The following is a 17,455-nucleotide window of genomic DNA, read 5'->3' as shown; positions in this document are numbered from 1 at the left end:
GTAACAGAAAAACAAACAAATTCTTTACAAAGGAAAGAAAGAAAGTGATAGGGCAAAGACGATATTTTGTACATAGAAAAACAAGTTTAGCATACGTACAAAAATGAACAACTTTTAAAACAGGAACTACAACATTTTCGGTGCATTTTGTATAATAAACCTGCAGACTGTAATAGCATTTCATGATCGAAACGTTTCATAAGATTTGCATTCTGAAATCGGACATTTCATATGCAACAGTTTAATTAATACTAGGAATTAGGAATACAGAAACCAAACGCAGATATATAAACTGATGCATACACAATCCTGCTTTTCACATCGTACATCTATAATTACGCTACGCAATTACGTTACATAAATATGCACCCACATCAACTAAGCGCGCCGTTCTAAATACACCAATATATTATGTCGCTTGGAAATGCATTACTGAAACTACGAAACGCGGACAATTTCCAGTGTGTAAAACGTTTCGTGACGTCACGATGGACTTACTTAGCAATAAGCGCGGCGCAAACAGTTGGAAGAAAGTGTTCGTGTAAATAATTTAATAATTTTATTGGGATATATATAAAAGTTTCTCCGTGCTCGGGAATGGACCGTTTCCAAGCCTTTTACGGTGAATAAAGGAAAAATGTTTCGGTGGAAAAAAAAAAGTGACGTTGTCTTGCGTGAGAAGCATGAGATACACGCATGAACGGTTTTCCACTTTTCCCGCTGACTGGCCACGCTCCACGAAATACGCCGCGATCACTTACCGTGCATGCCACATTTTTTATACCCGCTCTCACACTATACACAGATCCCGATTCGATGCACGAAGATTTACAAGAGAACAGATGTATTTATTCCTGCAGAGTGAACATGAAAGCAAAAGTATTGCCCTTTTCTATCGGCGAGTCTACATGCATACATAGAAATGTGCTCATTCGTATCGGATTCACACTATTCACACGATAGAATATGCACAGGGTGTGTAGAAATTATATATCGCGAGATTCCTCACCGAAATTGATGTTAGAAATGCAAAATTAAGTTTGACCTTGGATTTCAAGGCCGAAAGGTCAACGATTTTTTTGTGCAGAAGGAACCATCGATCGAAACTCGATAGTTTTCTTAAAAAATTTTGGCAAAGTTTTTTTTATTATCAAACGGAAAGATCTCGAAGGTTTGTCAAATTTTAGGAGTATCGTTAATATCGTCGTTAATACTAATTCACTGAGACTTTTCTCCGCATACAATAATGTTTCTTTTACCGTTACAGTGATTAAAACGTCTTTATGCAGAAACATGTCGTAGAAGGGAAAAGAAAATGTATATTTTTTGTATGGCTACATTTATCTTAATGCTTAAATATTGATCACAAACGAATCAATTTTAGTTCATCTAAAATGAGACGCGTAACATTCATATTTGTTAGATTTCGCTAAAGGCCTTCATCACGAGTCTGGCTCGTCAAAGTACGGCAAGGGGTTAAATGCACCAAACGATTTCAGTTTTTCATATAACGAACAGAATGAACTGGAGGTACAACGAAAATTTTAGAAAAATCACGTGTAGTTGGAATCACAAAAAATGATATAATAACAGTTGCTTTTATAATGTTTTTTATTCGAGTCCGTAACGAAATGGTAAAAATGGTGGAAATTGATGAATAGAATAAAAGAGTAAAAATAAAAATTATTCATAATTATTCGTTGTACCTTGGAAGCCAATTAATCAGTTTCGATGGAACTCTTTCAGCATGTGTATATGTAACTTATAGAAAGTATATACATACGTATATCAGTGGAATAAGATAATATCGTAAACACGAGACTACATGGTTTATCTGCTTGGAGAGTCTGTTATGAGTTTCGGCGCATAACCATGAATGAGTTTCATGGGTGTAATGATGTCGATACGATAGTGACCCTGGGGTACTATTTACTAAATTTTCTACGGATAATAATTGAGAACAGCATAAATTCGTTACTCGCAACAACGAATTATGCTGAATATTACCAGCAGTCATCGACAGAATTTGAAAACACTGCTATGCATCGGGAGATAGATCGTGCATTTAAGATCATAGGAGATAGATCTCACCGTTTCTGAAGAGATTCTTTAATTTCCCGCGTTTGTCTTCTCATTTATGTTTGCAATGTCGCTAGATGAGGGAAGGGAGCACGAATTGAGAGGAAAATTCTTTCTGCCAAACGCGTCATGTGATCGAACCTCGGCGGAAACGTAGGGAATAGCGTCGTAGAAGGGGAAGATAGAGTGGGGACACAAATCTTGATCTGGTGACACTGAATGTATGTAAGGGTGGTTTTAAATTGACAAGTTTTTATTAAAGTTTCCTAGATCATACCACGTACCAAACTTTTTATTTGTCAATAGTCATGTACCTATCAAAGATGAAGAATTCAAGATTTATAACGAATTGTTTAACAGCGATGGCAGTTTCATTCATAAACCTCACCTTACGTAATGTAACCTAATAAACTGATTTCAGATTATTATCTAAAGGAAGGTAATTAAGCTTCTTTCAAATACGACACAGTTATTAAGGAGTCTATTAGTAGGCTCCCGGCAACGAAACTGTTAAGATGCATAAGAAATTAGGAAAAACTTGGCGAACTTTGTGACCGGGATTATGAAAGCATGGCTGATGAGAATGCTAATCTTGAGATTACGGGTTCATGTCTCGCTGGCGCATTTCCAATTTCATTCTAAAATTCTACTCTTGTCAGTCGATAATTATAATTGGACATTTTGTGAACTCTAGTTTCATGGTACTTTCAGCGACATATACAAGGTGTCTCTTAAAAATGCACACACTTTAACAGCTGATAACTCACTTAATTCCACCCACCCCCTCCTTTCAGGTTTAACCGAGTGGTTTAACTTTCAGATTTAAAGTGTGTTTACAGTTTTGGGACAACCCTGTACTTTAAAGTCTATCGTTTAGGTGGGTTTGTTACAACAAATGCTAAAATTTCTTATTGATCGCTCTACACATAACAAACACTTTCTTGATTTACATGTTTATAAGGTTTATTAACTATTTATTTTTCCTTTGATTTATTCAAAATTAATTGAGTAGCGTTTAATTCCTCGACTTGTTGCCAAAATATTCGTTTCTTCGTTAGTCTTGTTACATTTCGAAATATCGTTCTCTTTTTGGTCCCCCTCCCCGTTTCTCTCCCTTCTCTTCAGTGCCTAACTTTCTTCTGCCATCTCTTCTCGCTTTCTAACCCAACTTTCATAACGCTTCTTTTATCTCGCGCCCCATTTTCATCATTCTTTTCTCATTCATATCTTTATGTATGGTACGTTTACCTACTCCCCCCTCCACTCTTCGTTCCTTACTATTCTTCTGAACTGCAGTTTTTCTGCCCCCACGTTCAATCGCGTCTCATGTCCTCTCTAACCTCGTCTCTCACTACCGTTTCTCTATCCTTCTTTGTCTCCAACTTTATTATGTTCTCAGCCCCCAAACTTTCTCCTTCTCCGGCCCCCTTCATTACTATATTTCTTCCCTCTCCATCTTTCATTATTAATCTTCATTAAAGATTCCTTAGGCTCGTCTCCCCTTCCTCGGCACTCGCTCGTCCACCTGTTTCCAATCTCGCGCTTTTCATACCTTTAAGATTCCTTTCTATCTCTCTAATTGCTTTCGGCCATCTTTTCTATTCCCTCGCCCCCTTTCGCGCCTTCGTTACGTCTCTTTTTAGTTCTACCTCCCTTCATTTTTTTTCTCTACCTCCCCACTACTCTTCCATCCGTACCTTTTTTACTTCTACCTTTACGATCCGTTGCGGCTCCCGTCCTGCTTCTTTATCTTCTTCATTTCATCTTTAACTTTTTTTAATCTTTTATCGCCAATCTACTTTTCTTTGATAATCTCCTTAACCTTACGTTTCCTGTTTCCTCCTCCTACCATAACTTCTGTAATATCTCCTTCTTTATAGTTTTCTTTTTCTCAACCTCCTATGTGCTTTCTTTCCTTTCACTTCACACGTTTCTTAATTTCATCACCACACTTCCTTCCTCTCTGTCCTTTTATACTTGTCTCAAGGGTAAAAGGTCGCGAAGGCCACAGTTTTTAGCCATTTTTTAAATAGTTGCGAGATGTCCAAGCTGAAAATGTTCACAGCACGAAAAATAGAAAACGATAAGTTTTTGTCTGGTCATTTTTCATGTTTTTTTAAAGGTCACTCACTCATTTTTTATTATAAAAACGTGTATTTCTCGGTATTGCATTTTATGGTGGATGAAAGGGCACATTTGGCTATGGTTGGATTATGACCTTCAGGTGACCTTGGACACCAGTAACTAGATAAAATTGATGGAACGGTTTCAAAGATTGTCTTAATGTTTATCAACGTGAGATTTGACTTATACCTCACTACGAGCAACCTAATTAACTTATTACTAGACTGCAGATCTTCATGCAAAATAAAAATTTTTGAATTGATTGCAGGACACAGGAGCCAAATAAAAATTGTATTCTTCTTTTAATTATCCCATTAAGCTGAAAGTAATACGTTGATGTCCTTAAATATTTTGCAAATCTGGTATATAATCAACTAAGAATGTGTGTTTTCTTATATTCTACACATTTTATCTGAGTTGATAAAATGTTGTTTTAATTTTTTAAAATATGTTTCCCTTAAATAAAACACAAAAACTGACCTACTTTCAATTTTTTTCATCCCAATTAAAAAATCATGCAGTGAAGGGTTAACATATCCACTACTTTAAATTACGAATGCCCGTTTTTGCCAGAAATGCATAAAATCCGCAGTCCACTTATTACCTAAAGCAATTTAAACAATTCCTCGTGAATGCGTCGTTAGAATCGATCAATAATCGTAAATCCATTGTTAACGACTACGTACCCTGTGTTCATATGTTGTGCAAAGAATCTGTGTTCATCAATGCTTCACAAAATATCGACGGGTGATAGTCGTTCATTACTCCGCCGAAGAAATAAGTAAGCAATTCAAAATTCTGTTTACTTCGACGTGTTTTATATGAAAAGGCGACTGTTCATCGATCACGTCCAGCTGCCGCCATAACGTGAAAAATATACCCCCGGAACGCCTGCATCGTTTCGCTGACATCGACATCGTCGAGGCAAATATATTTTCAGTATCAGTCTCCCAGTTCTGCGTGCCGTTGACGGCTCTGCGAATCCGGAAGTCGCAGGCAACGTGAATTCCGTTGCTAATGAAATTCTTAGCAATTTTACCGACCGGCCGTGCGTTAAACTAAATTTCATGCTGCATATTGCGCCGCTAATGCACCATTTCGTCTTGAATTTTCATATCGACAACGTTCCGTTTCGCACACGTGTACAACATGTAAAATCCCTTTTTCTTTTTTCTTATCATGCTCGTTCGACGAAAATAAAGGCAAATGGTTTACAGAGACGCCGCTTAAAAGCTTCGCGAACTGCTTGCATTTTTTATCGAATAATGCCGATCCAGGAACACAAGATTAAATAAACATCACATTAAAAATGATTTATATTCGATCTAGTGAATTTCCGCGGAGGCTAAATGTCTTCTGAAATAATTCACTTAATTTTTTGTTTCTCCTGGACGCACAGTTTTGTTTTTAAATTTCTTTTTTAATATTGCATTGTCATCCAGTTCTGAGCTATGTTTAAAGTTTCAAGTCTCTGGCTCATCGGGAAGTGGTTTCAAATTCGATTACGAGATTTGACGCATACAACAACAACAACAACGACAACTCGGCAAGCTAATATAAGCGTGGCAATAAAAAATATTTACGGTAGTCTAACCAAACCTGTTTACAGTACTTGTTATATTAAAAAATAATGTACAGTTGACTTCTTAATCATTCGATTGTTCCGGTACAATAAGTCATAGTCCCTGGAAAGTATTCAACACCTGACTCCGTCTTTAACTTCTAAATATGTCCTCTAACCAAACCTGTTTACATTATATACCTGTTATATTAAAAAATAATGTACAGTTGACTTCTTAATCATTCGATTGTTCCGGTACAATAAGTCATAGTCCCTGGAAAGTATTCAACACCTGACTCCGTCTTTAATTTCTAAATATGTCCTCTTCTGAGAGTGCAGAAGGAAGAGTATCGAATCCGCATTCAACAAGGTAATAAGTTTCGAATTGGCACATTTTTTGCGAGTATCCTATAAATATTAAAAGGCGAACGCAAAGTCGATGCCGGCCGACAGACTCGGTTACGAAGCGTTTCTGCCGGTAGAAGATGGACCATTTTGTTTTGGGGCTGAGGGAAATCGAGAGAACCGAAATGGCGGACGCCATCGGGTGGTGACGGCTAGTTAAGCACATCACCCTCCTCGAGGAGAAGTTTCGCCGTGCGCGAATGTCGTAGAGAACATCTGCTGCCCGCTTAAAGAGAGAACTCCGGACAGAGTTTCTGCGTCCGAAAGTGACAGGAAGAGCGGTAGGAATTCGCTCTTTGCGATACCCTGGGGTGGCTTCATCGCTCAGCCTGTTTCCTCTTCTTTACTCGCGACTGTTATTCTCTGCCTCCTCCCTTACTCATCTTTTAGCTTTCATAGAAGCTGAACGATAATTCTACTCGTCGATTGTCCTCGCAATTGAATTGTTGTGCCAATCAATTGGTCGCTGGGAGGTGGGGAACGTACGAAATATACATAATTTGCATATTCAAATGATTTGAGTATTTTATGAACTTCTGATGATTCAACCCATAGTTTTTATTGGCCATCATTCGCATTGAAGGGATGAAAACAGCCCTCAAAGGTGGAAGTTAGAAGCATCTTTTCTGAAGGTTCTTGGACACTAGAGCAGGCCTGGGCGAGACAACTCCCCTTCCTACTCCTCGGTCCTCCCCACCAAAGTTGGAGGAATGTCTTCGCTATTACACGAGGCAAAAGCACGGTAGGGGAAATATGAAATAGTCGAAAGTGGGGGAATCGGTAGACTGTTGCCCGGACCTGCACTAGAGGACAGTGAACTCTTTTTTGATTGTGCGTTATTTGTTTCAGTAAAATATTAGTAATTTTTCGCAGTAATTATTAATTCATTTTCATGCAAACTCGTATGCACTCTTTATATTCTTCTGTTTTTACTATTTAATTTGCAATTTTTTCGAAAACCGACGCTCATATGGAAAGATGTTATTCTACATTGTCGACTTACTTTTTATATACGTATACACATGTACGTGCTTGTGTATGCAACTGTATCCCATAACGAGGGAATGCTGTAACTACGTGTTGACGAACACTGAACACGAAGTTAAATAATCTTGAATATATACTGGGACGGAAGATTTAGTGCTCCGCAGCGGCCAATTCGACCCTGAGTCTGGCTCATTGTCAGAATATAACAGAAAACCGAGCCACAATTTGTTAGCTTGAGCAGAACTCGCAAACGCATGAACGTACCAAGAAGAGTCTCCGGGAACCAGAAGCCGATCGACTAATTACTAGCTTCCGTGCGCGCAGCCAATCCTCGAGCATATTTTTAAGAGCGAAACGAGCAGAGAATGTAGTTTAGAGTGGCTGAACCACTCTTGAAGTACGCGGACGATTAGCCTTCTGCCGGAAAAATGAGAGCTCGATGCCAGTATCAAGAGTGGACGAGCCGGATAAATTACAAGATCATCTTTCAATCTGTTCGTACGGTTCAAGTAGTATGGAGATTCACATAATTCTATCGACCGAAGGGAACTGGAATTTCTCTCGAGCACTGGGATAACTGAATCTACTAGTTGGGCTTGTTCGTGGCATACAGTTTTATTCCGATATTAGACGATGGCATGGTACTGGCTTTCGTCGTATTTCTGATGAGGGACTCTAGGTGGACGTGCGTTCGAAATTTCAAGGTGATCCCTGTTCTTTTTACACGGAACTGTATGCTTTTATTTGGGTAAGCGTGTAGCCTATCCCAAGACGAATTCACTGATACATTAATCAGTGAATTCACTATTATATTGAAGTAGAACCCAATTTTTAATTCAAGTAATGAACTTTAATAAATAAGATATTTTCCCTTTGGTTCGATGATCTTTTGCCAAAAAGAATAAATAAGAAAATATCTTATTTATTAAGTTCATCGCTAGAATAAAAAAATTCGGTTTTACTTCACCTTAAAGTAAATTACTTTCTTGCCAACCCAATATAACACTTTCGGCTTCCAAGCTCATTCAAGGGCATTTAGTTCCGTTCGAAATTTACATAAGCTAGACAGAAGCACGTCCACCTATAAATGATTTGCGACCACTATAAGATGCCTCCCCTGAAACAAAGTAATTGGGCAGGCCATGGACAGAACATGGATCTTACAGTTGACCCTGCCCAGTCAATTGCTGTCCTAGCGTATCGAAAAGATTTAGATTATTGTAAATGGAAGAGGCCTCCCCGCTGGAAATCAATTACGAGTCCCAGCCTGTAGTAACGATGTCGTAGTCATGAACCACCCACGCAGAGAAATGGACAGAATCCATTCCGCTGGTGCCACCCACCGAAGCGGTTTCTAAGGATCAGAGGTCGAGATGGGAACTGTCATGGGATACGTTGCCCTTACAGCAACGTGCAAGGGTAAAGGTCTGGACTAAAACGTCTCTGATTTAAGAAGAGGACCCGTTACCTGCACGACCTTTTGGAATGCGAAACAAAGAGCTATTCGTGAACGAACTCCGTAATGTTTGATTTTGCGATTCGAAATAATATTGAGTGTCGAGTGAAAACTACGAAGGTGTAGGGGTTAAAAATTAATAATCACAGAGATGGACACAGCACTTGTTTAATTGAAAAACGAATTCAACAATAATATTAAAGATATTAATCTTATCTTTTGACATGGTTAGGCTAACCATGTAAGGCTTACTTAAGTAAGACTTACTTAACAATATACAAAAATATACAAACACCACTTGCTCGAATGTCCACGATTGCTAGAACAAATGTTAATCTGGTATTTTTTAAAACCAGTTTCAACTTTAGAAGTTGATGCATAGTAATAAATGTATTTACGCGGAACTGAAATAAATCACATCTGAAGTTCCCGATGCTTAACAAAAAAAGGAAAGAAAGAAATTCTCGTGGAGCCATTTGTTCTAGAGCCAGAATTGGAAGGTCGGCAATGTGGATGTCACGCAACACAAATGGCGGTCCGCGCCGCCTTTTCTTCGCTCGTGCACGCTTAATGTGCATAATTTTTTTAACACGAGGTATAATTTCGACATGATAAAGCGTCGCCCGTATTGTTCTCCAGACGTAATATAGTACCTGGCTAGCTTTTGTACGTGTGGCTGTTCGTGCCATGCAACGGCCATTGCTGATACGGTTGAACTTTCAGTATCCAGGAAAACTATCAATTTACTAATCGCGATTAACAAAATATAGAACCTATACATTTCGGTATACACTGCTGTGCAAAAGAAAGAAACACCCTGTATAATTGTAAGATATAATGACAAACATTATCTTTATGTAGAAATTGTATTGTGGAATGATTGATTTATTGCATTTAAACTATTAGATAATCCGCAATAACCTTTTTCTATTAAATGTGGCCGGGTGCTTCTTTCTTTTCTGGTGTATGTATGTTTATAACATGTTCCCTTACGGTTTACAATGAGATCCCGTTCCCTTTACACTTTACAATATAAAGTTTTACAATTACAATTCCCTTTATCACTGTACACAATACATATAATTTTTTTTCTTTTTTATCACTCTTTCTCTCTCTCACATCCCTTCCTCTCCCTCCCTTGTCATTGTCTTTGCCTTCTCTCTGCCTTTTCCCACATTTTTCTTCTACCCCCGTCTCCAGCAGTACCATTGCATCCCTCTTCCTAGATCTTTCCAGGGTCCATCGTCTTTTCCTATCATTCCTGCTTCCTTCCAGAATACGATTTTCTTCTTTTCTCCTTCCCCTCCTTTTTCCTTCTGCTCTTCTAATGTCTTCATCTTTTTTTTATCTCTTCCCCTACTTCTCCCTCCATGCGTTTCCTTCTCTGTCCCTCAGTACTTTCTCCTTCTCATCCCATTTCCACAACTTTCCATCCATCCATAATTTCATATATCCTGTATTGACGAATTTCCCCTTCTCTCTCTCCTTGTTCATTATCTGCCTTAACTTCCATTGCACCCTTCTTTCTTCCCATGTCAGATCATCTCCTATCCTTACTTTTCCCCATGTCAATCTCTTTTTCTCTGCCATTATTCTTTTTTTCTGTTCCATTGTCGCTAGCTTTACCACTACCCATTCTCCTTTCCCTATCCCCTTTCTACCCTCTCTCCTGATTTCTTCAATGTCGACCTTTTCCCCTGTCATTCGTAGTAAGTTCAGTACTTCATCTAGACCATCTCCACCATCTTTCATCTGTAAACCTTTTATTATTATATTCCTTTTTCTTATTTCCCTTTCCTTTCTTTCCCACATCATCTGCAACTCGTTCCGCCTCCTTTCCACTTCTCCGCTTTCCCCTTCACCGTGTTCTCTTCCTCTCTTCTTCTCCATCTCTTCTACACTTTCCTGTATTTTATCCTCTGTTTTTCCTTCCAACTCTATCTTCTTTATTCTCTCTTTTATTTCCCTCAGCGACCTTCTGTCTTTATCCCTTTCGTTCTCCCAATCTTCTCTCATTTCTTCCAGATCATTTATCACTGCCTTTATCTCTTTCCATCCTTCTCTCCACGTCACTCTTATTCCCTCCTTAATTTCTTCCCTTATCATCTCTCTGATTTCCTCTGTCCAAGTCCTTTCGTGTTTGCCCTCTCTATCCTTTTTCCTCGGCTGTCTTTCTATCTTTCGGCTTTTTTTAAGTACTCGCTCTTCTTCTTCTTCTCTTTCCTCGCTCTCTCTCACTTTTCTTTTTTTATCCATCCTTGTTTGTTCTTGTTCTTCCATCTTCTTTACCTTTCCTTCCCCTACGTTCACTTCCACCCTCAATCCCCCCTTAAGCTCTTTCCTTATCAACTCTCTTAATTCTCTTAATTCTCTTAATTCTCTGCATTCTCTGAATTCCTCCGTCCAACTCTTGTCTTGTCTGTCCTCTCTATCCTTTTTCATTGTCGTTCCTTCTATCTTTTGGCTTTTTTTAACCACTTCCTCTTCCTTTTCTTCACTTTCCTCGCTCTCGCTCATTTTTCTTTCTATATCCATCTCTAGCTCTATGCTCTCCATACTCTGTAAGCTATCACTTCTTTCTCTTCCTTGTTCTTCCATCTTCTTTATCTTTCTTACCCTTTCCTTTTCTTTCTGTTCCTCTCTTTTCCCTACGTTCATTTCCTCCCTCAACCTTATCAACTCTTTTAATTCTCTTAATTCTCTCAATTCTTTGCATTCTTTGAGTTCCTCCGTCCAACTCCCATCTTGTCTGTCCTCTCTACCCCTTTTCACTGACGTTCCCTCTATCTTTTGGCTTTTTTTAACCACTTCCTCTTCCTTTTCTTCTCTTTCCTCGCTTTCTCTCACGTTTCTTTTTCTACCCAACCATAGCTCTATGCTCTCCATTTTCGGTAAGCTGTAGCTTCTTTTCCCTTGTTCTTCTATCTTCTTTACCGTTTCCTTCCTTTCCTGTTCGTTTCTATCCTCTGTGCTCATTTCGTTTTGTTTTCTTTTCCTACTTATCTTCCTACTTTATCTACCTTCGCGTCTTCTGGTCTCTGACCTTCCTTCTTTCCCAGCACGATGTCGCTGTCTTTCCAGTTCCTTCTGCCTCTTCTTGCCTCTCCCGCCTTTTCCTCGCTACACTCCTAACCTCACTTTCTTCTCACTTATCCTGCTCTCCTTTCTTCTTTTCTCACTTATCTTTTTTCACTTTCTTATATCCAACCTCTCCTCGGTTCTTCTTCTTCCTGCGCCACTCACCGGCTCTTCCCTCCTTGACTTTCGCTTGGTAATATCGAATCTTTCTCTTACACTTGAAAACAGATACCTTTTCACCGTGCAACCGGAAACCAGTGATGCCACATGGCATCCAAACACGGATGCCATGTACTCTCGTCCTTTTCCCCTTCCACTATCCCATTCCAGAACCATGCGCACACTCCTACGTCCCTCTCGTAAGATCGTTGACCACGGTGCCCGTGCCGTGGACTGGTCTGGTCATCAGAGAGAGGGTACATCACCTCACCACGATTCCCCTGATCTGGCGACACTGCCGGAAACGAAACCCTCTTTTGCACAGTAGTGTACATTTCCAGGTTGACAATATATTATTTATAGAAATTTTATATAGAATCTAATATATTCTTTTAAAATAGAATTAAATTATTCTGAAATTTTATATAATTAATATTATTTGAGGGGGGGCGGGGGTAATATTACTTATAAAAATTTTATAGAGAATGTAATATAGACTTTATAGATGTACAGTATTCAAATAAATTGGGACAAAATTAATTATTTTTTAGTCGGCTACAAAATGCACTAGGAAGGAATTCAAGAATGATATTTGTATTGCATTTTGTAGCCGACTAAATGCCAATTATTTTGTTCCAAACTGTGGAACGAGCGAGCATCCCCCTGGCGTCACCTGCGTGGCCGCGCGACGACCGATTGCGATACCGATATTATCGACGCGCGAGGCACTGATTGCTCCATCTCTGCGCAGATGTGAGTAATTAGTGTCTCGTGACGTCAGAATTATTCGGCGAATTGTACGTTCGACTAGGAACCGTTATTGCCGAATCATTCGACTCAGTTCAGGTCAAACTCTTGGTTCCGTAAACAGTAAACACAACATCCGCAACTCGCAACCCGCGATCCTAGCTATCGCCACTACTCCTTTCGAACATTCACGTTCAGTTTCATTAAATAAGGCCACATTGTTCACCAAATCGCCTTCATCTCATTTATTTGTCCCTCAGTTCTTTACATTCAGTGCATAAGTTTCTGTACAAAGTGTTGCGTTGACTCTACCACACGGGTAGCAAATATAAAATCTGATTTTTACATCAACGCATCTAACACAAACATTTTTACGTTACGTGGGACACCCTGTATATCTGCATAAATATTCGCAGCCTGTTCTCGGTTTATCATTCGGTGAAGTCACGGACCTAATTGTTCGTGACTTGCAGAGTTTGCACTGCGGTGTCGTTTGACAGTTCGAACGACCAGAATTTGTTTCCACAAATTCGCTCGATTCCTACTTGTCGCAGAAAGTTCAAACCCGGATGCTCGTACGAACTAAACGACATAATTGTCTTAACTAATTGAAATCCAAGACGAGAGACGATCGTGAGAATCCGAACCTTGATAGATCGAAACTTCGCTAAAACGTACCCTCGAAAACTCTGTGAAGCTATTCTGCTGTTAAACTTTACTTAGACGCTTAATAAACGACTTCTGATAAAATCGATGCATCTCGGCTAATACACAAATAAGCAACATCTACAAAAACGTATGAGTATGTTGTCCTTCTCTACGTTTTGCTTTCTTTTGATGTCGATATGCGATCACTGTCCGTGCAGAACACAGGCTGTTCGACAGTAAACGCGACTTTACTGTATTAGTAATTTTGTCACGAACCGTACAGGAAGTAGACGATTAATTGTGAGAAGAACAAAACCAACAAATCTATACGTTAAGTATAAATAACTAAATTTATCGTAGTTTTGATGGGTCCATTAATTATCTTTAAGTATCTTCGAAACACTTTGATCAAATCCTCCCCAGCAAACTCTTCCCCTCGATATGAAACAGTTGTTAGTGGGGGGAATCAATACACTGGTAAAGGAAATCTGTTCGAAAGACTTGTCCCCCAAGTTTCCAAATATTTCTATTCTTACCGCATAAAATATGCCATCAAGTATAAGGGGGAGAAGTAACTCAAGAGAATTTCAATTTGAATATGAATGTGGCACAAAAAGAAATCCGCCTCTAATGAGAATTTAAGGAGAAGTGAAGTGGGAATTGAAACCTGGCACGAGGTAATTCTGCGAAGTTTGAATAGTCCATTAGAATCAAAGGGAAGTTTATCGGAGTCGAAATTAAATTTAAAACAGTGAAATTCCGCAATGAAACGCGGGTATCGAGCTAGAACCTGGTAGAGGTCGGATGCAAACTTAATATAATAAAATGAAACCATTTTTTCCATATATCAAATAGTTCACAAGTAATCTAGGTGGTGCTCTTAGCTGAATCACCCTGTATAATAAAACTGTTCCTTGCGAAAAGGCTGACGCCTCTTAAGTCCCTCGAACTTTCTTTAGTGTCTCTCTAACAATAACGTTTGTTCCGTTTTAAGCGGAGGGACGAAGCAGCCCTTTGGCATGGGAGAAGGCGACAGCAGAGTTACTTCGTGAATAGAATCGGTTGCAGATTTTATCGCTCAAACCTGAATAACGCTATCGAGATTATTAGAACGGACATCGCTGTTTGTGGCAGTCGGCGATTACAATTACGATTTAGTGCAAATGATTAAAGATTGAAATCATACGTGGCATTCGAATGTTATAATTAGACCAGGCCTGGCAACTCGCGGCCAGAGTCGCCAGATGAGGGGAGAAAGTTACCCTCTCTCGGCGAGTACCGGAACGCGTCACGTGACCGTCGTAGACGGGGAAAGCAGGGGAAGTCTTAATCTGGCGAAACAGGATTCACCCAGTATATCTTTTCTGTGTTTCATTTAAGGGAGTAGACTCCTTTTCCCAGGATTGCAAGGGTGCAATACAATACAGAACTATTAAATATTTGTAATATAATACAAAAATGTGGGGTTTTTCAGTAGTCAAAAACGCTAGATAAAAGATCGATCTAGGACGCCATCGCCCTCAAAATCCTATTTTTTCGTTTACAAGGTGTAATTTGCATTATTCGACAGCGTGATTTGCATTATTCGGAAGCACACAACTGCGCATGTAGCTATTTCCATAGCTACGTGCTGCCGAATAATGCAAATTACGCCTCAAAAACGAAAAAATAGGAGGGCGATAAGCGCCATAGATCGATCTTTTATCTAGCGATTTTCACTACTGAAGATCCCATCTTTGTATTATCGAGAAATGAGATCTTGCAATCCTGGAAACGAGTCCACCGCCATTTTCCCCTCATAATGTTACCAGCGCTGTTTCAGTGACCGATCGCATCAATGAAAGACAATATCCCGGAAGTGACAAGAATGATTCGGTCGGATGTCACGACATGTCATCCGGGAAAATGAGGTACATTCGAAAAAAAGTAAAAAAAGAAAACGAAGAAACTGGACAGACACCGGCGCATTCGAAGTGTCGCAGTCCACGGAAAAACAAAGAAAATCGTTCGTATCCACGACACGCTTCGGAGCCTGCACCACGAGTCAGAATGCCCTTTGCTGAATTTCCCCCGAGAAAATCACCTTACCCTCCAGCCTCAATCCTTGTTCCTGTAGACAGGAATGAAATATCTATTTGCATACGAGCCGAGATCGTGCTGCAGTCTCCAAACTCTCTGCACAGTAAATAACGATCTGAAATTCGCGCTGCGCAATCGATGATGGCAACCTCATCCGACGAACTTTTCGTCCCTGCACCCTCTGCCGAACGGAACTATCTATAAGAGAAACGTTCGACTGCGACGACGGTGCTCGACAACTTTCGACAAAACAACAGAACCAAAGGAGATTCTTCGTTTCACTCTTCCCCGTCATATTCAATGAAAATCCAAATAGACGGATCGAACAGCCTGGTGCAAGAACCGGGTGAGACTAGATTTTGAAAATTGTGTAGGTAATTCTTACACAGAATAATCTGGAATTTCTTCCAAACAAAACTTTATTATCCTGTGGCTTCACCACTTACAGTAACACCTAAATGTAATCTTTTGCAAACAAAAATGTTTCACAAATTGGTCAATATTGATGTTAATTTAATATTACCATGACATCTTGGTATACAAGCAGTTAAAAGTTTTGATTTGACTTTTCACGGTTTGAAATAACCGCCATATATTGATTGGTTATGTCGATCGATGATCTGATTGGTTCGTTTCTATTAGTTTCACGTTTGCCTCAGTAGCTTAACGACATGAGAACAGCACGTGTTTCGTTGTTTCAAATCAGTTAATATAATTTCATTAAGCAAGTGAGTAACAAAGTATACCATTTTGACATTCAATGTTTAATTCAGTGATGGTAATAACACTAGTTTTTCTGTTTAATAATTCACAGACGCAGTTATTAGTTTTCTTGAAAATGATCTACGCGTAGATCGAAACTACGAAAATTTAATTCAATTTGCAAAATTGCTTTGATGTAAAATTAGATTGAACCACTGCGCCGAGAACATTAGTATATCTTTTAATAATCTGCAATATACAGGGTGCGTCAGCAAGAACTACGGTAAAGTCGCGTTAGTTATATTTTTATTTAGAGAAATATCGTGTTATTTTTATATGTCCCGTTGTTTCTGAGATATTGAGATAACTTTCAGGTACTTTCTTCATTTCAACAAACAGTAAATTTTAGACATGTACGGGTGCGTTAATCTAAAACGGAGAACCGCGTCGGTTCGAGGACATGAACTTTTTTATTTTCGTTCGAAACGTTTATTTTGCCAAAGATAGTTCAAAACTATTCACCAAAACGTAGAAACCAATAAATAAATATATCAAAAGTTTTTTCTAAAATAAACATCCCCGACAAAAATAAAACGAACGTTCAATTTTCCATTCGAATTTTTCGATCGTTTTAAGTGTTGCGTTGTAACATAAATAAGTTATGAAAGTATAAAGATGTTCCGAATCTGCGAATCTACTCATTACGAATGCGCACGACTGTGATTTAACTGGAAACCACCTGTAGTCCCCCAAATATTTGCAAATTTGTATAAGATCACTGAGGAAATTAGGGGAATCAGTATAAATATCAATAACCAGTAAACATAAGTCTACTTACAAGTAGAAGTAACCAATAGTAAAATTAGTAGTAGTGTTTAGTTATAGAATCCTCCGACCAAAGTGTTTTGAGAAAAAACATTTTCCATTTACGGTGGATCCAACAAGTTCGGTTCAGAATATTTTTCGTAAGTCAACCGTTCTTTTAAAAATCGGCTATAAAGTTGCATAAAATGTTCCATATGTCTACAGGGTGTCCCAATATACAATAAATTTGTTTTGTTTGACGTCTCGCTGTGGAGAAAATGGACTTTCAAAATCCGACGAGTTCGTATGCGTTTGTAATGGTGCGTTTAGATCAACCGAATAAATGCTTGTTCTTGAATGTTTAAATCGACGGAGGTTTCGATCGCGAGAAAAACATTTCAATGTTTATAAAAATATCTATATTGTCGTTCCAAGGGAAGTTCTAAAGGCGTATCTGGATATAGCTGGATACAAGCATCACTGTACGCAGATTGAGTATAGCGATCGCTAATAGTCTGGCTAAGTCAAACCGTAATTAAATTGGCATGTCGAGGAAACGCAGCGCAGCTTGTGTCTCTCGAAATATTGTTTCGTAGTTAATGAAGACGTCTGTCTTATCAAGGTAC

At 39.0% G+C, this 17,455-nt stretch overlaps 2 protein-coding genes across 8 annotated transcripts in view; both read right to left on the bottom strand.

The window, feature by feature from the left end:
- The window catches only part of Cad87a (cadherin 87A), a 295,629-nt gene that overhangs the window by 222,984 nt on the left and 55,190 nt on the right, over positions 1 to 17,455 (bottom strand). The gene's annotated exons all lie outside the window — the stretch shown is intronic.
- LOC143213941 (uncharacterized) overlaps positions 6 to 17,455 on the bottom strand; it is a 37,063-nt gene continuing 19,613 nt past the window's right edge. Inside the window, exon 1 of the mRNA XM_076434325.1 lies at positions 6 to 17,455. This exon is cut by the window's right edge and continues 19,613 nt beyond it. Within this exon, the coding sequence (XP_076290440.1) occupies positions 9,969 to 11,588 (1,620 nt within the window). The 5' untranslated portion in view covers positions 11,589 to 17,455 and the 3' untranslated portion in view covers positions 6 to 9,968.

This window comes from Lasioglossum baleicum, chromosome 12, assembly GCF_051020765.1.
Source record: "Lasioglossum baleicum chromosome 12, iyLasBale1, whole genome shotgun sequence".
Classification (NCBI taxonomy): Eukaryota; Metazoa; Arthropoda; class Insecta; order Hymenoptera; family Halictidae; genus Lasioglossum; species Lasioglossum baleicum.
Note: the sequence above shows the minus strand (reverse complement) of the source record. Positions and strands in the feature narration are given on the sequence as shown.